Raw genomic sequence first — 19,563 nt, 5'->3', positions numbered from 1 at the left:
GGTGGGCTCCAGCAGTGAGTCCAACAGGGAGGAGGGATTGCTATAGTTTCCTTGGAGCAGGCTGTCAATCTGCAGGGGACACCAGGGACAGACGAGGCTACCTCTGTCCGTGGCTCACCTCAGCTCTGTCAGTGAGGGTGGGAAGAGTGGCAGGCCAGTCCTCATGAAATCTGTCAACACTCAACCAGTCAACCAGGAAGCAATCCCTAACGCCTGTCATCAGTGTGTGACATCTCTCTGTTGAGCCTCTCTGTTACGTTTGAATGATAATCAGAACCCAAATGCAGACAGACGCAGAGCCAGGAGTGTGACTTAAACAAAGTACTCAATTGGCAAGTCCAGGTTTTCCAAGGGGGAAAACAGGTCAAGGGAATTCCGGGAAGGAGCGTGTCCGTCAGAGAGAGACAGGTTAACAGGCTTGAGGCGGGGTCCAGTGGTGGTGGTTCCGGTTCGGTGTATGGCAGGAGTGGACCGGTAGCAGGAGTCAGGTTCCAATGGCAGCGTGGCAGTATTGTCTACCATATGAAGCAGAGGTTGATAGTGGTAGATGAGAGGCAGCTGGAACCCTGACTCCCGCACACCAGCCTCCACTCCTGCAATTAGGACAGACAGAGAGAGGGAGAGGGGAGAGAACAGAGAAGCTACCTAGGGGCAGCGGGCCTAACTACATAACTGGGATGTGCTCCAAAGTATAACTGCAGCAATGTTTGATAACATATTTAAATATGAACACGGAGAGGTGGACCCTAGTCCATATTAAAGTCATGTCTTCAATGTTGTTTATGGGATTTTTGAGTTTTTAACAACATGAGGAAGAAATTACCTTCTACTACAATTATACACAAATTATAGTTTTTTTAAGCCTGGTTTGCTGAGAGTCAAACTGTCAAATTGGTGTAAGTTTTACTACAACGTTTTGCATGTAGGAAACATCCAACCACAAAGCTTACAATTCTGTTCTGTCTGCCTAACAAAAAAAGATAATGCTGCTGACAAAACTGATTTTACTATTTACACTTATTAAGTTATGGATTATGGTCCAACTTTGGATAAATTCTGCAACTGTGGCGATGTGTTTTTTTGCAACCGAAATAACGTGTTGTAATTGTGCTATAACAAATAAAATTTGAATTGGGAATTCAGAGTGGGGAAACTTTCTAACAATGTCAAGGAGTGGGGTTGCTGTGGGGGGACACTGGACTCTGTGGACCTCAGTATGTCTGAAATCCTGGCTACGCCTCTGGCTGCACCATTTTTGTGAACCGTACTCTGTTTGTAATTATCCAAAAATCTCTGATAGACCGTGTGGGGTCAGCCCTATGTTACCATAGCCCAATGGTCCCACACCCCACATTTCTAAGACTTTTCTTAAAATTAGGCCCTATGTTAGGGTTAGGGTTCTAAATGTGGGAACTGTAGGAACATAGGGCCTAATTTTGAAATGTTGGGAACATAGAGCTGTGGGAAGATAGGGCCTACTTTTCAGTGAAAAAAAAATTCTTAGAAATGTGGGAACATAGGACTATGGGAACATAGGTACACTCCCGACCATCTCCACTCCTTATGTAAAGAACTATCTGTAATGTGAGGCATTTGTACTCACTCCTGCTCTCCCGCTGCTTATCTGGCGTTCATCACAGATAAATCCAGACACCTGGTCAGAAGTGCGGCCATGTGTCCGAGCGGCCCAGTCACTGGGAGCAACCCTCCAATGCTCCTCCGCAGCCTCCCGTATGATTTATGGACTGAGGGAAGGTGTTCTTCAGGACTGACTGGGTCAAGGGCGCTGCTACCCAGCCTCAAACAGACTCCACACCTGACAAGATAAGCCTGGTCATATCCTGTCTTTGTGCTCCACAACCTCACCTAAAGAATTCATAACCAGAGCACCTGGGAGAGGATGGGGGAGAAAAGGTGTTTCAAAGGTAGATATGAGATAGAGGCAGCGTATGGCCTTGATGAAGGGAGAGTCTAAAGTGTGATGAGCTAACACTGCACAATTTGCTAATCCCAAACACAAGGAAATAACCTTTTAGACAATCACAAAAATACATTTGTGATATTGAATATATAAACACGGACAGTAGCAAGCTCCATTGACCATTAAGTCCCTTAACATTCTTCTCCTAATTTCCCACTTTAAAGCAGCTTCAATGTTGTAAAAGTGGTCACATACATCTTCTTTATCATCTGGTTCCAGCCCTTCATTGAAGCTATTTACACCAAGTGAATATTAAAATCCTATATTCCATTTTTTTAGGCTGCACAATTCCATCAAATAGAAATATTCTAGATCATGTTCCTCAAATATTCCTGAAATATTTAATATGTTCGGAAACTTCGGGATCTCCACTAGAATTTGACATAAACATCTGTGGGTTTCAACAAAGTGTAGCTGCACAGCATGAGTTTGTAATGACTGTTGCACCTAAATTATTCTGGGATTCGAGATGTTAGGGGTCTTTTGATTTCATACAACCTTATTTTGTTATAGTTTTGGCAATCATTCCTGTCAGTAATAATATCGCAAAAACAATCAAATAACACAAGTCAGTCAATCACACAGGCTTTGAACAAACATTTTAAACTAATATGATACAGGTGCAAAGTAAAGTGCCAGAACAGAGACATTTTACATATCAGTGAATTGTTTTAGAATCCAATCAGCAGCACAGGCTTAGCAATGATAACTCCACTCACTTCATCATGAAGGACAAGTGGACTGTTTAACACCTGTTTCTAATCCAGCACCCGGGAGACGAAGGAGTCAATGGGTCAGGTTGAAAGAGATGAAAGATTTAGAGCCGAAAACTGTGTCAGGACGGGCAGGTGATTGACAAATAGGCTGAGATAAAAACGAGGTTGAGAAAGCTGTGATTTGCAAAGGGGAAGCTGAAGGATGAGAGAGATAGATTAGTCAGGAATGGTAGAATAAGGTGTGTGTGGATTGTAGGTGAAAGAGTGAGTAGGGGGTCATTGAGGAAAAAGGCCAGAGGTTATCAGTCAACCACTAACTGAACCACGATGTGTTACAGCCCATGAGATGAAATATACTGGCACTGACCCACAGTGTTATCTACAAGCGCTAGAGCAGAAGAGGCACAAACCATATGTGAACATGATATCATATGACACATTGTATGTGACTTTATCTGCCTTGACACTTTCTTTTCTTTGCTCTGTTTTTTCTTCATACACACACACACACACAACCACACAACACACACACACACACACACACACACACACACACACACACACACACACACGTACATACACACACCAGTGTAGTCATGACAAATGTTGAGAGGTGAAATATGCGGGGGAAGGAAGTTTAGAGAGTTCCAGCTGTATGCAGCCAGCTACTTTTCATGCTAAAATGGTAGCTTACAGTCCAGATGGGTGACAGAATGTATATATAACAAAGTAGACTTTAAAATCTGTAAACAAAAACTATGCAGGCAGTTCTGCAAATCAGAGTACACAGTACAAAGTGGCATTCAACAGGTGAACATTGCCCTGGTGTTAACTGTAAAACCACCTAAAAGACACTGCATCTTTAAAGGTTCTGTACTCGACACGGAACATTAATATAACAAATATTTGGCTATTTGATAGTACAAATAAATCCCCATTTGCTGTTGATGTTCTTCCTGATAAACACGTTAGTAAAATAACGACTGATCGCTTTCGACTCATGGCTGCTAGCCAAGTAGCTTATGACTCACCTTTTCCACTCAGACCTATGCACGTCTGATCGAAGGAATTAATTACATTCAAATATTTAAAACATTGTTATATAGTTTTTCTGACAAGCACCTCTGAAAATAATAAATAAATAAAATAATTTTGCACGGTTCAATTTCCTATCACCTGGGGAGCACAGCACTAGGGGGTGCTGCAGCACCATCAGCACCCACCCTTTCAGCGGCCCTTGAGGCCAAGCAATCGGCCCCGTTCCAAACAGGCATGTTTTGAAAGGGCACTGCATTAGTAAAGAGAGTAAGACGATACCAGGTGATAATATCTTTATTTTGATTGTTTGATTGCACTTCTTCGGTTTGTGCATATGCAGAGGGCATAGTCCTCTTCTCAAATATGCAGGAATGTGGCAGTCGCAGATGCTGTTGTGTTGGTTTGAGCCCTGCATTGAGGAATGACATGCAGCCAAGTGTGGAATTTTTTGCTCCTCATTCTTATTGCCTAAAACTACATTTTCTTTCTTTCTTTCCGCCTCCATGTGTGATATCTGGGATCAGCAACATGTGAGCACTGTTGACGGGTGGCATAGGCGCCGATTTATGTTTTCCTCCGTGGGTGCTCACAATAAAAAAAAAAGTAGGCCTAGTCAAAAAATGTTTGCATTTCAGAACCTTAGGAAATGGACAGCGGCCGACACGAACACACACGCCATAATAAAGCCGTAAAGTAGGATATCTTTCAACTCAGGACAGCGCCACTTCTCACAGATACAGACAGGATTGGAGATGAGAAGTTTAACTGATACGTATAACCGCGATCAGCTTCGTGGGAAATTATAAATAAATGCCACTGACATAACCAATCACACTATGACAGACGCTCCACTTAGCACCACCTGCAATGTTTAATTTTAAATGAATGTAAAAATGAACTGGCAGTCTGGCTCACGTGGGTGCTCAGTATTTTCCGTGGGTGCTCCGGTGTCGGCGCCTATGACGGGTGGTAGTGTGAGTTGATACAGTGGTTCACTGGTTTTGGCAGCAACGATGTTCGGTGGATAGAAGACTATTCCCTTTGCATTTAAAACTCACAGCTGTTTCAGTGGGAGAATTTGAAGCTACCTCCTTAGCTACAGTATCATATACACATTAGTCTGACTGATTGCCAGACCTTCCTTCACAGCGCTGCGGAGGAGGGTCTGGCTAGTCCACACTGCATTCCCGGATGGGGGAAAAACATGCTCTGGTTTATTGTCATTTCAATCACAGTCGTCTTGGGCGGCGCTAAGCTCCACACATAATAAAAAATAGCAAAATAGCCTCTGGAAGGAACTTGTTTTGGTGGAACATGTGTACATTTAAAAGTAGTTTAAGTTGTGCAAAATAAAACTCAGATTGGACAGATAGTCTAGCTGGCCGTCCGGCTCTGAGGAGCAATTAACCATAGTCCTCATAAATCCACCGGAGTTTATTCCAACACAAAGAAAGAGGAATGTGATGGACATCTGGCGGAATTTCCGGCGGCACCTGAAAAATCACGGAAATGAAATGTCGTTGATACAGACTATATACACATCTGACCCCTGGCTTCCTTTTTTCTTCCTGAACCTGGCAAAAATTCCACTGTATACTGAAGACAAATGTATATATAAAAGGCTTCCTGTTATACTGTTATACTGCATGCTTAACAGTATATATTTTTTTAATATATATATATTTCTTACTGTCCTTTCTGTTTTTAATTCTTTATATGTTAATGTGTTGAACTTTGAGAACAAAGATTAACCAGAGTCAAATTCCTTGTTTGTTTATGCAAACCTGGCCAATAAAGCTGATTCTGATTCTGATTCTTCATACACAGGCCCCAGAAAAAGAAAATAGTTGATGCCAAAAGAAAGTCACGCCACAGTTGTGCTGTTTGCTTTGTTTATTAGAGGTATATTGTCAAACATTTTACAAGCTGTTGCTTAAATGTTTCCATTGAGAGAGAGAAATGCAACACTGAAAAACAATTACTAAGCTCAGCAGAGAACACTTTCAAAGCCCCTGTTTGAAAGGCACTAAAGTCCCAGTTTTAATGTCAGTCCTCCATTTTTTTTTCTTGACACATGCATACACAACTAGCAAAGACACCTGTTGTTACACACTTCAAAAGCTACAATACACAAAGCTTTCAATTGACTTGTTAGTTGAGCTTTTAAAGGCAACACCACTTACATGTCTGCTTTCATGTGTAGGACACCAAAATGTGTGCAACGCTAAGGTGAGAAGTTGAAGTAACACAGACGGTTGATTCAATACACTGAACATTTGTACGGACGTAAAGCTACTATAACTTACTTCATGTGGACGGCAGGCTTTCGGTTGCTCTGTTGAGTGCAGGTATCTTAAATATGTTTAAGATTAAATACACCATATTGCTGCTATTTAAATACATAACGTGTCTTTTAAGTTAGAATCACCATTCAGTGGAATTATGTATAATCACAAGACAACCATCAATTGGATTTTCTTCACGTCTGCAAAAGAATGGTAAAAAAAAGTCTCTTTTTAAATAATAGTGATAGTAGTACATTCAAACAATAGCATAATAGTTCCTCAGCATTATTGTTGTGGTTTTAAATAGCTTGTGATGTAGGGGTGCTTGTAAAGGGGACAGTCTGTCATTATATTAACGTTCATACTGTAAAATCAGATGCACCCTACTTCTTGGTTTAAATACTGCAGAAACAACACTGTCACAAAGTTTAGATGCCGTGCTAGTGCCATTGTCGTATTGCTTAATGCTGTTGATCATCAGGAAGTCCATCAGGGAGTTACAGGATTCTACTCCAGAGCTGAAGAATTGTGTGTCCACGACTGCCTACTCTGAATGTTTACCCTTTCGGCTGCTAAAGACATGTGTATGTGCCTGTCAGACAGTCGGTGTGTGTGTGTGTGTGTGTGTGTGTGTGTGTGTGTATGTGATGAGTGGCAAACACTGGGATATAGAATAGACACCATCTGATGTTAAAGTGCTGGCTTCTTGTGAGAGAACAAGTAGCCTGTCGTTTGGTGGTGTAAACAGCTACATCATCACTAAATGGGAAAAAGTGAAAAGTAATTCCTGGCAGTTTACCTGTGTTGACCATATTTCTGCTCCCACTGCCTTATTGTCTAACTATTTATCCTGTTGTGTGGCAGATTATGTCTGTTTCTCACACTCTTTTTCTTTCTCTTTCTATGTCTGACCGTTTTTTCTTGCTCCTGATAATGAAGATTCAGCTGCTATATCCATTCCCTTATCTCCCTCCTCTCCACTCATCCTCCTTACGCTACACATTACATTTGTCTCTATCAGTCTCCATGTCTGTTTGCAGTTAGCTAGCTTCTACAATCTCTTCTTCCCACCATCTGCCTTTTCATGCTTCTGTCTTTCTTCTATTCCCTCGATGCTCCTCCGTCCACGTCTGGCTTTCTCTGGGTGAGTTCTTCAGCCCACTACCGGCAGCCGCAGCCCTCCACCACCATGTCCTGGTAATTCTTCAGCACCACTCGGTCTTGAGGGTCCAGGTAGAGCAGGGCGATGGGGCTGAGGGAGGTGGGGACGCAGCAGGCCCGGGGCACTGCTCCATTCACAGAGTTTACCAGAGTTTGCACCATGGCGTGGCTAGAGGAGTTCATGTGGTCGGCCAGAGGAAAGCGACACTCTCCCAGGCAGAAGAAGGCATCGTAGCCGCTGGGTGCAATGATCCACTTGTGCCAGCCCACATCGTTGAAATCTACATATAGAGGATGACGGCGGCATCTGTTGCGAGAAAGGCGTTTCAGTTTCGCAGCACGACCACCATTTCTTTTCACCCTTCCACTATCGCTCCAACTGGCCCCTCCTTTATCACCCCCCCAGCCCGGCACTCTATACCCCGTTTTTTTGGCCCTCCCAGAGGCTTGGTCTCTATTGCGGCCCTTGGTGCTGCTCCTGGCCCTCTCTTTTGTCCCTTTTCTTCCTCTCATCCTCTGGCCTGCACTCGGGGTCCTCCTGCCATGTTTGACTAAGGGCTCCCCACGCCCGTCATGACTATAAGTCACCAAGAGGGGTCTCTCCTGGGCCCAGCTGTGCTCGTCTTGACCCACAGACCTGCATACCCTCAGGTGTCCCTGCTTGTGTTTCTCTGTCTCCTTCTCACCTGCTGCAGAGAAGAGGCGCTGGTCAGGGAGCGAGGCGGTGCTGTTCTCAGGTCTGACCTCCAGGAGGAAGCCCAGACTTCCGGTCCCAGCAAGGGCCTTATGGAGGAGCTCTGAACTTAGGCTAAAAGCCTCCCAGAAACCACTTGCTTTATGACTGTGGAGGCCCGTGGTGAGTAGCCTTGTTTCCAGCAGGGTGGGCTCAAGGTCCTTATGATGCTCAGTGAGGTAAAGGTTTAGTCTGTGGGCCCCAGGACCCAGGGAGGCTCTGTAACTGCGGAGGAGCCGAAGCTCAGCGGAGAGCACCCTCTCATCCTGAGGGATGGAGGAAACATTGAAGGAGATGTGCACCCTCTTATGATCCACTGCTATGGGATTGTCACCAAGGGGCTCTAAGAGAAAGATGAAGACAAGGGGGTACGGTAGTTTAGTGTGGTTTAAACTTACTTGGGTTTATATACAGTACACTCAACAAGACACAAACAGACGCTGGCTACAGTAGTCAGATTTGTCATTTGCCAGATCCTGAATCCGAATGATCTCAAAAGCAGGGAAAAAAAAAACTAGGTACCAAAAAAAAAAAAGGGTAGAAAGCTAGCTCACAATGATACTGTAGGTTCCAGTTTTTACCCTTTGCTATAGATATTGAGTAAATTGTACTTTTGTGAATTGTACATTATATTTTTTGGATCTGAATCTAGGCTGGATTATCAACAATAAATTGAATACAGAATTACATTTTCTTGTCAAGTAATCTTTCATTTTAGGCTCTTAATCTGTCAACCATGCAGTCCTACACAAGTATGCATTATGTGATTCAACATCTGCTGCAGAGACCCTGTGTCAAGTTTTAAGAGCTTTATCACGTTTATAGTTTATTAACCGGATGTAATGCATATTCCTAATAAAGTTGTGTTTAATCAAATTAAACCATTGACAAACAAATAATAAGTATTATTCCAGAAGCAGATGTACTGGAATTAGTTGGAACTGGTTACTGACACAGGGCGGTAGGTTGGGGATCAGCGGGGGCCCAACAGACAAATGTTTGCCCTGTGGCCCCCTAACAGGTTAATCCAGCCATGATCAGATTTGCAGTGCAAAGTCCAGAACACACTTCTCCTCAGTGTATCTAACTATGCTCTCACACATGTTTTGAAAGAAGACTTTAGGGTTGTGACAACCCTTCTTATCTAAGAGTGCACAGATGGATCTTACTTAGTGTTTAGATTGTTAAATGCTGAGTCACAACAAACATCTGCTACTGTCATAAATCTTTATACCTCACCTGTGGTTAATAAGAGAATTCCGCAGAATACATGAACAGCTATACTGAACAACAAAGTTCAAAGACCAAACAATTACAAATCACAACTTGAACTGTATTGCAATAAAATAGGTTGACAGCATGGCGTCATGATGTGGCAGTGAGCTCACCAGTGTGGTGAAAGCTGCGTACGGTGTTAGCCTGCTGGATGTGCTGGCTGGGGAAGTTAAACGAAGGGTCCTCCACTAGATGGTACTGCTGCTGGTGGAAGCGGTAAAGATCCAGGAGGTACCCAGGCACTGGCACTTCCCATCGAGGGTTGGGTTGCGACTGCAGGCCCAGACGGCTCAGGAGGAGATTCTGGATGGTCTGAGCCAGACTGGGCTCCAGGAGGAGGGGACCAGCCGGTGGGGGCGACAAGGAGGAAGGCACCCTGCCATGGTCAATCTTGCTGGTGTCTCCACCCTGGCGACCAGACGAGGCTTGAGGTAGCAGCAGGACCATGAGGAGCAGGAGGTTAGCAGGGAACATGGTGGACCTGGAGGGAGATGATGGGAGGACAGGTGTGGTGAAGAAAAGAAAACAGGAAGTGGTGAATAGAAGTTAAAAAAAAAAGCAATCAAACGTCATTAGAGACATTTGTGAGGGCAGGTTGCGTTTCTCGTTCTTTTTAAATTTAGGTGCTTTGGATTTTCAAGTTCAAGCACAATATAAAATTTGCAAAAGAGATGGCTCCTCCAAGATGCTCCAGGACTCTATATATCATGCTTATGTCTTTTCCTTCCTGGACACACTAGTTTCTCATTAGTCTTCAGCCTTCATGTGGCATATGTTCAAGAAATTTACTGTCCACATATCCATATGAAGTTGTTTGCTAGTTATTCCTGGCTGTAGAAAAAGTGGCACTTTGTTTTTTCTCTGTTAATTCATGGCGAGTCTCTTACCCACAAAGGCCATGTGTCTCTTAGGACACCCAAGCAGAAGTAATTAAACAGTCTCTATCTGTAATTTAACCATGGTGCGTGTTTGTGTGAAAGAGATCACAGTGCTGTAAATGAAAGACGTCTAGCATTTATCAAAGGTTGTTGACTCTAGTGACATGCAAAGGAGTTGTAGAGGTGGCCACAATGACAGATAACTAGATTTTATTTCTTCCCCATTCCTTTTCAAATCACTAGAGAATATTAAAGCATTCAGTAGCTTTCTATCATGTTGTCTGCATGAGTGAAGAAGACAAAAACCTTTTCATTTAAAGGCCTAATGCAATTGACCCTTGACAATTGACATGGTGGTTTTTGGATGCTTTTATATAGGCCTTGGTGGTCCCCTAATACTGTATCTGAAGTCTCTTTCCCGAAATTCAGCCTTGGTGCAGAATTACAGCCATGAATGATTTGAACTAAAAACTGTGCATCAATATGCTCCCTTTGGAGTTTGGGTATATGCAATATGATGACGTTCGATTTCAAATAAAAATATCATTAAAACAAACTATGTTCAAAAGCTAGTATTAAATCCTAACTTAAATTCCCCCAGTGTGTGCAAATGTGTCTGCTACATAACTGCATCTACTGTACTGTGTGCAATGCCTTGTTTAACAGCCAAAATCTGCAGAAAAAGAAAAATGAAAACTAAGGAGTGACAAGAGATGTACGATCTAGTTTCATTAGTGTTTTGTGCAGAACAACAGATTACAAATGATGATAATGGCAAGTTATTGAAAAAGCTAAAATACAGTTTAGCTGTGCATGCAGTGATAATACCATGATGCCAGCAAACCATCCCTACTCAAGTAATCACTGTGTTTTTAATGAAGATATGCTCAGATATGCAATGTTTCTGGTTTGCACCTGGTCTTGAACCTCTATTGGCTAAAAAATACCTTCTATGGGTTCTAAGTGTCTTTTGAGCTTTCCCCATCTGTAGTGCTGTGGTATGAATGTGTGTGAATGAATATGAATAAATTCAAATTACTGAACCACAATTGTGACCAAAATCCCGGAGATGCCGCAACAGTGCTCCTTTAGCTAAAGTTGACTGTGTTGAGTGACTAAAGCCTCTTTCAGCTGAGTGACTATAACTATTCTCAGTGCGGGAACAGGACCACAGACAGGGGGGTCACGCAATTACCACTGTGACCTAGCTAACGCCCTGCACCTCTGTAGTACAGGTGTTAATAATAACTGAGCCACTAATTAGAAACCAGCAAGTCAATGGCCCTTTTGACCTGAAGAGGTCGGGGTGAGGTGTAAAAAGGCTAGAGCAAAGGAGACAAAGACAATAAACTCTTAACTGCAAATTAATTTATGTGTGACATAATAGAGTAAAATAGAAGTGAATCTTGTACCCATTGTTGCCCTGGTTGCCTGGACAAGTATAAAAGATCCTTTTTCAAAAGAAAGTGCACCTGTCGATCACTTACTCCAAGAACTCTAAGTTTGTAGTTATCTCTTTCCTTGTCCGAACTCCCACATATCTCTCTCCTCTTTCTCCTTATCTCATCTCTCTAAGGGACAGAGAATTGATTAAGGCCTCTACAGCGAGATAACAGAAGTGTTTATGGCTCAGCGAACACGTAATGACACTGTAATGGTCGCTAATCTTACCATACTGTCAGAAAAAGGGTTAAAAGGAGGTCACAGGTGTGAAGGTGTGTATATTTTCATGCATTGTGTGTTGTTCACGTGGTGCACGGTTCAAAGGACAGGCCTGGGAAAATAAGCCACCTCCAAGCGTGGGATTGTTGCAGGCTATCTATTAAACTCTTGCGGCCCCACCCAGGGCTGTTTTACCTGAGGCAACGAAGCAGAGGACAATTATAGATTAGACACTCTGCTGGACAACCTCTCCCATATACTGTGGAGGCTTGTAAAGCAGATTAAGGACAACAAAAGTACCTCTCTCCTGTACTTTTCTCACCTAGAAAACCACCCAAGTGACTCTGAGGTTCAAAGGTTCAGTCGTCACAAAACAGGGTGTGGTATCGCCTGCGCGAGGCAGAGAAACACGGACGAAAAGGGAGAAAGAGGCTTGTGAGCGGAGGCCAGCTTGCCCTACATCCCTTTGACATACACACAGCCTCTCTGTTCTCCCTGGGTGTCTGTGTTATGACTGGTTCTATCTAATTTAAACCGTGCAAAGAGGATCCAGGCCTAATTTAGCATCTTTATGTGTCATGTGCATCCTGATGTCGACTCATTCCAGTAAGCCGGAAAAACTGACATTTTAATGATTACACCCTGCCAATTCCTGCCTTTATATCCGACTATCCCTGCCTTACTGTATGCGTTTTATTCTTTCTCTCTCAAGCAGGAACGTGGACTAATCAAATGTTCTTGGGGGACGACAGAGGAGAGCTGTATGATAAATGGGTCCATGATAAGGTGAGATGAAGGGTTGGGGCCTCAGCAGCAGCGTTCGTGCATCTTCTCCCTGTGTGCATGCATGCAGCTCAGCCTATTAGACATATTACATGTGACCTGACCCCCCCGAGCAGACAGCGGCGTGACCCTGGCGCGGGGCAGACAAGTGTCGTCGCCGGCCTGCCCCGTGTCTTTCTGAACTCGCTGATTAAAACCTCTGACCTCTGACGTCCGTTTCTAGCTTCTGCTTTTGTCGTGTTTCTATCTCACTGCCTCTCTTTTTATCTGTTTATTTCAAACCCTGTTCCCTTTCCTCTTCCTCCTTCCTCTTTGCATTCCTTAAACTTTGTCCTTTTGCTTTGTGCTCTATGCTGTCATATGATATGTAACTGCTTTTCTCTTGTCTGTTTCCCCCTTCCTCTTTCTTGATTCATCCATCAATTTCCTTTTCCTGACTTTCTCTTGTTCTTTCTTGTTAACAATATCTGTTTTTGTACTTCTCTGCATCACCTTCCCATTCCCTCCCTCTCTCCCTTTCCTCCTCTCCCATTAATGTTGCTCTTTTCTTCTAGGCCCTAAATGAATGGTGTTTTTGCGGAAGAGTGCGGCGGACTGTTGCCGGGCCAGAGGGCCGGTGTGTCACTGCAGCCGGTTGATTTATCCACCGCCGCTGTCTTTATGTTACGCCTGGTCCCTCAACTTTCCCTTCCTGTTGTTCTTCCCGTGTTTCTTTTCCCAAATTCCTCCTCTCATTCTCCCTGATCCCCCACCTTCCAGCTCTCATTTTTCTATGCTGCCGTCTCATTCTTTCAGAACATGATACTTGCAGCGTGCATGCCACAGGGTTAATTTTCTCTCTCTGAGCTTACTTTAATACTCAAAAATATGTCATGTCAGACAGCCTCATGAGCCCAAATGTGATGTAGAAAGTACATATGCACACCTGAGAACACTTCTGAGGTTACATCTGTATTCACTGCTGCTCTTTTTCCACTTGCAACTGTGCCATATAAACTGAGCATGCACGCCATAGTCTATATAATTAACTGTGAGGTTATGACTGCACAATACACTATGCTTGACAAGTCATTAATGCACGACTTTGAGCTGTGGAGTTAATATATAATGGGGTGTGTGTGTGTGTGTGTGGGGTGGGGGGTCCAAAACAGTTGCTATAGTAAAGTCGTAGTTCAGCTCTCTGAGGCGTAACAGATGAAATCATTAGAACAGTATTCCAGGTAGACTGTTGTGTGGTTTTATTGGACTCTATTAGAACGGCTCTCTAATTCATCCCAGCTGGACCGATTAGCTGGCTAATGACCCAAACGTCAAACACACACGTGTCCATGCTAAGAACAAAACAGGGTTTAAACACATGCTAACTGCCAGGCAGAGTGAGCACTAACACGTACGCAGAAACACATGCCAAGATGTAGAACTGTGGAGGACCTGGGTTGTAAATATGTGAAAATGGTTGAAAATAGATTTAGACAAACACACACACACAGACACACACAGTCACACACACACAGACACACACACACACACACTGGTTTGGTTTAGCGAACATTCAGGAATGGATTAGACCCGATGCTTCCCTGCTTCTACAACATAACTGACTAATCAGGTATCACATCTACACACACTCGCATTGTTATGGCTTTAGTCTCATTTGTGTAAGCTTGAGCAGAGCAACAGGTTGCCATGTATTTAGAACTTTCATCCTCTTGCTCCTCTTTTTCCTCTTCCTTTTGTCCCGGCCTGGGATGCACAGAGGTCTCAGTGTCACATGTGCACTGTGGTTAACAGGAGGCCCCGCTGAGGCACAACACTGCACAAGCATCAATGGAAACACTGACATATCTAACCCGTGACTGCTGAAAGCTCAGAGACCGCTCTCGTCGTTTGTCTGACAGCTAAGCCGATGTGAAATACAGAACAAAAACACACCTCTGCTTTTCACATTAAAGCTGTTGAGCGTTAACACTGAGGGCCAATTCATACTGTGTATGTTGCAGCGCTGGTGAGTTACGTTATGCTCTTTGAACTAATAATGGGTGCATTATTCTTGGACAAGTTGCTCACCGGACAAGATTTTGATTGAGCAACACGGTGTGCCAGCAGTGTATGCATGTGCATGTGTGTGTGTGTGTGTGTGTGTGTGTGTGTTTTGTTCCCCAGAGTGACTAATGGTTTCAGCAGCACAGTTCCTGTGGCCTGTGGCTTGACAGACAGACAGTTGTGTATGTGTGTGTGTGTGTGTGTGTGTATGTGAATGTGTGTGTGTATGTGTGTATATGTGTGTGTGTATATGTGTATGTGTGTGTGTGTGTGTGTGTGTGTGTGTGTGTGTGTGTGGTGTGTGTGTGAAAGAGATGAAGTACTCACGTCCAGGTGTGGTGGGATGTATGCAGAGTCCATGGTTTATCCTTGAGCTCCAGTGTTACGATCCCTCGGCTCTCGCTCCCGCTCCTTTGGACAGAATGGGCAAAGTGGACTATTTACCTCTTCTCTTTTTTTTTACCTCTCTCAAGGTAACCTGTGTCTGTCTCTTCTATGTCTCCTATGTACATGGGCTGTAGGTAATGCTGCTCTCTCCATGTTTTTCTCCCCTCTCTGCTCCCTCACTCAGCTTCTCATCCTGTTGTCAGTGTCAGATAAGCAAACTCTTAAAAACATCCACCGGCTTCCCCTCTGCCTGCCTGACCTCTGCAAGTAGGCAACTCCCTTTGTCTGTTGCCTGCACTGGAAGTTTAAAACACACTAGTGTCGCTGCAGTGCATATGGAAGCTGCAGGAGGAAAATTAGTTGTGTCTGTCTGTCTGCACTGTATTACCGGCAACAACTCTCTCTAGTTCCTAAACCTCCTTACTATGTCTCTCTCCCTTCCTCTCCACTCTGTTCCTCCCTTTTGTATCTCCTCCCCTTTTCCTCTCTCTCTTTCTCCCTCTCCCTCTCCCACACACACACACACACACACACACACACACACACACACACACACACACACACACACACACACACACACACACACACACACACACACACACACACACACACACACACACACACAGCCCAGCTGGTAAACTCAGTTTAACTCTAATTGACTTGCCTGGCCACTAAGATCCTCCCAAATAGTGATGTCACTAAGACCGGCCCCAGTACATTTACAGGCTGTTATCTCTCTCTCTCTCTCTCTCTCTCTCTCTCTCTCTCTCTCTCTCTCTCTCTCTCTCACACATACACACATATGCAAACAAGCAAATAAACATAAGTAGAAACATTCTCACGCACACACACAATTGTGCTAAAACCAAACCAAACACACTCAAACAGACAAGAATGTACTCAAACACACATGCACACATACTGTACATACAACCTGTTCCAAATAACCCTGAGGTCAGCACACAGAAGCAGACTGATTATTTTCCACAATTTCTCCTTTAACAAACTCACCTGCTGCTTTTCGTTGGCACCATTTTACGTTTCGGCCAACATGCTCACAGGCTATCGCTCCGACATTATAAATACGAGGCCCCATGGCACTGAATGAGAGCACACAGAGTCAGTTACAAGAGAAAGGTATGAATGGATGACTCATAACAGCTGTCATGAAGTCACCACAGTTGAGTTTTGTGATTGGATGGAAGTAAGCGTTGAGGTAAAAAAAAAGAAAAAGCTGTACTTCTCCACTACGGGTTGAAGCAAGGTGCATCCGTCCTTCCAACGCAGAGTGGGTGGCGAGGGTAAATTTGTATTCATGGGGTGGGCCCATGAGAAAACGTCTCTTTAGAATGCATCGTCTCACATATTAGATCTCATCTGGAGAATCACTTGCCCACGTCCCTCTGCTCCTCCTCCCTGTCCCCTCCACTTGCTCTTCCCGTCCACTGTCGTACAAACACACACAAAAAAACTAATCCACAGACCTCATTCATCCCTGAGTAATTGTCCCAATGCAGAGCAACTTCACACACACACACACACACACACACACACACACACACACACACACACACGCACACACACACACACACACACACGCACACACATCACGACACGCATCGCACACACACACACACACACACACACACACACACACACACACACACACACACACACACACACACACACACACACACACACACACACACAAACAAACATACAAACACACACAGTACATTTTCACAGCTGAATCCAAACTGAACTGAAACAGCTAATCTATACAGACTTTCACAATCACATCAATATATCGTCTGGCTCGGAGGTGTAGTGATTACTGAGAGTGACCTTCAGCAAACATCCACCATGAGTCCTCCAGTAAAACACTGAAATCCAAACATAGCCCACCACCAACTTTACTATCAGTGTATTAGCTCTCAGACTATACTGTTCATTGTCACTTGTTAAATCTGTGGTAAAAGTAGAAACAGTTCTTGCATTTGGTTCTACATTTTCTGAAATCTGCTTTTGCTTTCTTGCCGAGTTAGATGTTAGTGAAGATCAATACCACTCTCATGTCTGTGCTGTAAGTATAGAGCGGGAGACAGGAGAAGATCATCTTAGCTTAGCATAAAAAAAACGAGAAGCAGTGGGAAAGAGCTAGGACAGCACCCTATTGTTCGCCAAGAAGAATTTATAGCATGTAATTCCCCCTAAAACCACAAAGAGTTTTCCTCACAATGTTACTTGAACTATTTATTTTAGTGAACTAGGAGTTAGAAACCTACAAATGTAAAATGTTGCATTATTGTTGGTCACTCTGTTGCCATTAAAACAATCACACGTCCTGTCTATTTTCATTACTGACAAATAAAGAACAGGATCTAATCCAGTTTCCATTGCCTACCTACAGTATATAGGTGTATCTGACCCACTTCCCCTTTTTTTCTTTTATTTCTTCCATCCATTTCCAGTTCTCAACTAAAGCCCCTTTTTTTTTTCCTCTTGTCCTTCTCTGTCATTACAGGAACCACAAGGTGGGGACGATGAAGCCACAAAGCCCCCCACCCTGAGTCTCACTCTCCGGGGTTCTTAACATCAATCCCTATTTGACCCTCTATCCATCCCCTTGTGCTCAACTCCATTTAACCCCACTTCCATTACACTATCTGTCGTTCCAATTAACTAAGTTGCTCACCAAAATGATGTGGTCTTTGTCAGTTAACTGACCATTTTCCAAAAGCATACCCTTAAGTTTGTAGATTGATTTCATAACTTCAAGGCAGCTATTGTTTTTAGTTGATTTCAGTATGCAGTGAAAATCAAAATGCAGACTCAAATCTTGCTAGATACAGAAATAATCTATCAGTTACTATTACGTAGGTTTCTTGTTTTTTTGTTAAATGTTGAGCAGGGGCTGTTTTGAAACTATTCTTTGCTGAAATTTGAGAGTTAAAAAAACATGCATGAGTTACAGTCTTTTGTCCATGAGATCAAACACAGAAGACAAACATGACACCCTGAAGCATTATGTGAATTTGTTCTTGAAGATGTAAGAGCTTCTCACAAACCCTTGAACACACCACCAGGGAGAGTTTTACAGTAAGCATGGTCCCTGTTTGCAACTAAAGTACCATGATACCATAAAACAATAAAAGCAATGTAATGCTTATGGTGATGGATTGCATAACTCAAGCAAGTTTAGTCCCTTCAAGTGGTTTTCATACTGCATGAGCTGAAACCAACAGCTGCGTGGAGGGTAATAAAATGTCATATATAACATATAGTCAGCAGAAATGTTAAATATATACATGCATTTTAGAAAGCCTCTTAAACCTCAGTGACCCACAGGTGGGCCAGTCATTACAAGCTCATGTTGAGCAGCCAAACTTTAAACTCAAGTTTCCAAAGATATCAAATATGTCAGGTTAAATTTACGGAAACATGTATGAGTTATGCAGATACAGAATATCTCCATTTGACAGGTTTGAATATTTCATTTGTTGTAACCATCATATAGCTGGAACAATCTGATAAAGAATATATATATATACGATACTTTAAGAAAGTGGGGTAGCCTATGAGATGATTTTTTTCCAACCTTCAAGCCATACTTAAAGGGACAAAAAAGGACTAACATGCTAAATTCAACAATATGGGCCTTTAAAAGTATGAGATGTATGAGTATTTTGTTCCATACACATGGATAACGGCCTATATGCTTACAGGGTTCAGACACCATAGCTGAGCCACAGCTCTGGCTTCTCCAAATGAGCAGTAATTCCAGCCTCCAGGTTTCCCATCCTCTGGAAAAGCCGTCCGCTGCCTGTCCCGCTGACTTCCGACGGGGGTGGAGAGAGAGACTTTTAAAGTAATACCTCACCGCCCTCTTAACAAGCCATCCATCCGTCCTGCATCCCAGTGTTCCCACCTCCATACCGCTCCATCCCTCAATGGACACAGAGAGCTAGGCCTCATCAGGAGAGGAAGAGGAGGAGGGAGGGGGGGGAGGGTGTTTGGACTTATTCCCTCTCCGACGGTGGGAAGGAGAGCGGTAAATCTGGATAGAAAGGTGACTTGGCCTCAGAAAGAGCAGTAACAGCATCATAAGTGTGTTTCTGTGTGAAGTAAATGCTTCTAAGGTGATAATATGGGAATTTATGAGGTTATTTATCCCTTCAATAAAAGCCCCAACAATCCACATTATATGTGCAAAGCTCTCAATGAAACTTAGTGTTGATTGTTGCCCAAAGGTAAGCAAGTGTTGAAATAATGTCCAGGATTTTGACTGTCACAATTTGCGTGTACAAGATATGCATCTACACATATATTTTTTCATAGTCAAGTCATCTGTCTGCAATAGTGATGTAATTGCTGTTGTAACTTTATGAAGTAAGGGTGATATTACAGTTTTTTCCGATTGTTAGACGACAGTGGGCACAACTGGAGTCACATGTGCAAAACTCAAACTACAGTCTGCACTACCAACAGTCACCTGAGCTAAACAGTTCATATCACCTGCAAAACTCATTCAAAGCAACAAAACTCTTAACACACGTCTCAAAACAGGCTCAGTGCAGCCAAACACTATGCACAAGCCTCACTGAGATAACACACACTGTCA

General features: G+C 43.3%; 1 protein-coding gene and 1 long non-coding RNA gene across 2 annotated transcripts; one reads left to right on the top strand and one right to left on the bottom strand.

The window, feature by feature from the left end:
- Nucleotides 1-5,613: 5,613 nt before the first annotated feature.
- Nucleotides 5,614-15,391, bottom strand: bmp16 (bone morphogenetic protein 16). Its single transcript, XM_039790587.1, has 3 exons — nucleotides 14,883-15,391; nucleotides 9,303-9,670; nucleotides 5,614-8,257 (listed from the first exon to the last, which is right to left on the bottom strand). The coding sequence occupies exons 2-3, from the start codon at nucleotides 9,661-9,663 to the stop codon at nucleotides 7,182-7,184; spliced, it is 1,437 nt and encodes a 478-aa protein (XP_039646521.1). The 5' UTR covers nucleotides 9,664-9,670; nucleotides 14,883-15,391; the 3' UTR covers nucleotides 5,614-7,181.
- Nucleotides 13,879-19,145, top strand: LOC120552491. The gene is made up of 3 exons (XR_005638016.1): nucleotides 13,879-14,517; nucleotides 17,467-18,041; nucleotides 18,668-19,145. It is a non-coding gene; the product is annotated as an uncharacterized LOC120552491 (long non-coding RNA).
- Nucleotides 19,146-19,563: the final 418 nt, after the last annotated feature.

The sequence above is a fragment of the Perca fluviatilis genome, chromosome 2, assembly GCF_010015445.1.
Source record: "Perca fluviatilis chromosome 2, GENO_Pfluv_1.0, whole genome shotgun sequence".
In the NCBI taxonomy this organism is placed as follows: domain Eukaryota; kingdom Metazoa; phylum Chordata; class Actinopteri; order Perciformes; family Percidae; genus Perca; species Perca fluviatilis.
Note: the sequence above shows the minus strand (reverse complement) of the source record. Positions and strands in the feature narration are given on the sequence as shown.

Bases quoted from the DNA above. Each gene is read 5' to 3' on its own strand.
- bmp16 (XM_039790587.1), bottom strand. From the start codon at position 9,663: ATGTTCCCTGCTAACCTCCTGCTCCTCATGGTCCTGCTGCTACCTCAA. The intron at 8,258-9,302 runs GTGAGCTCACTG...TCTTTCTCTTAG, and splicing joins ACGCAGCTTTCACCACACTG to AGCCCCTTGGTGACAATCCC.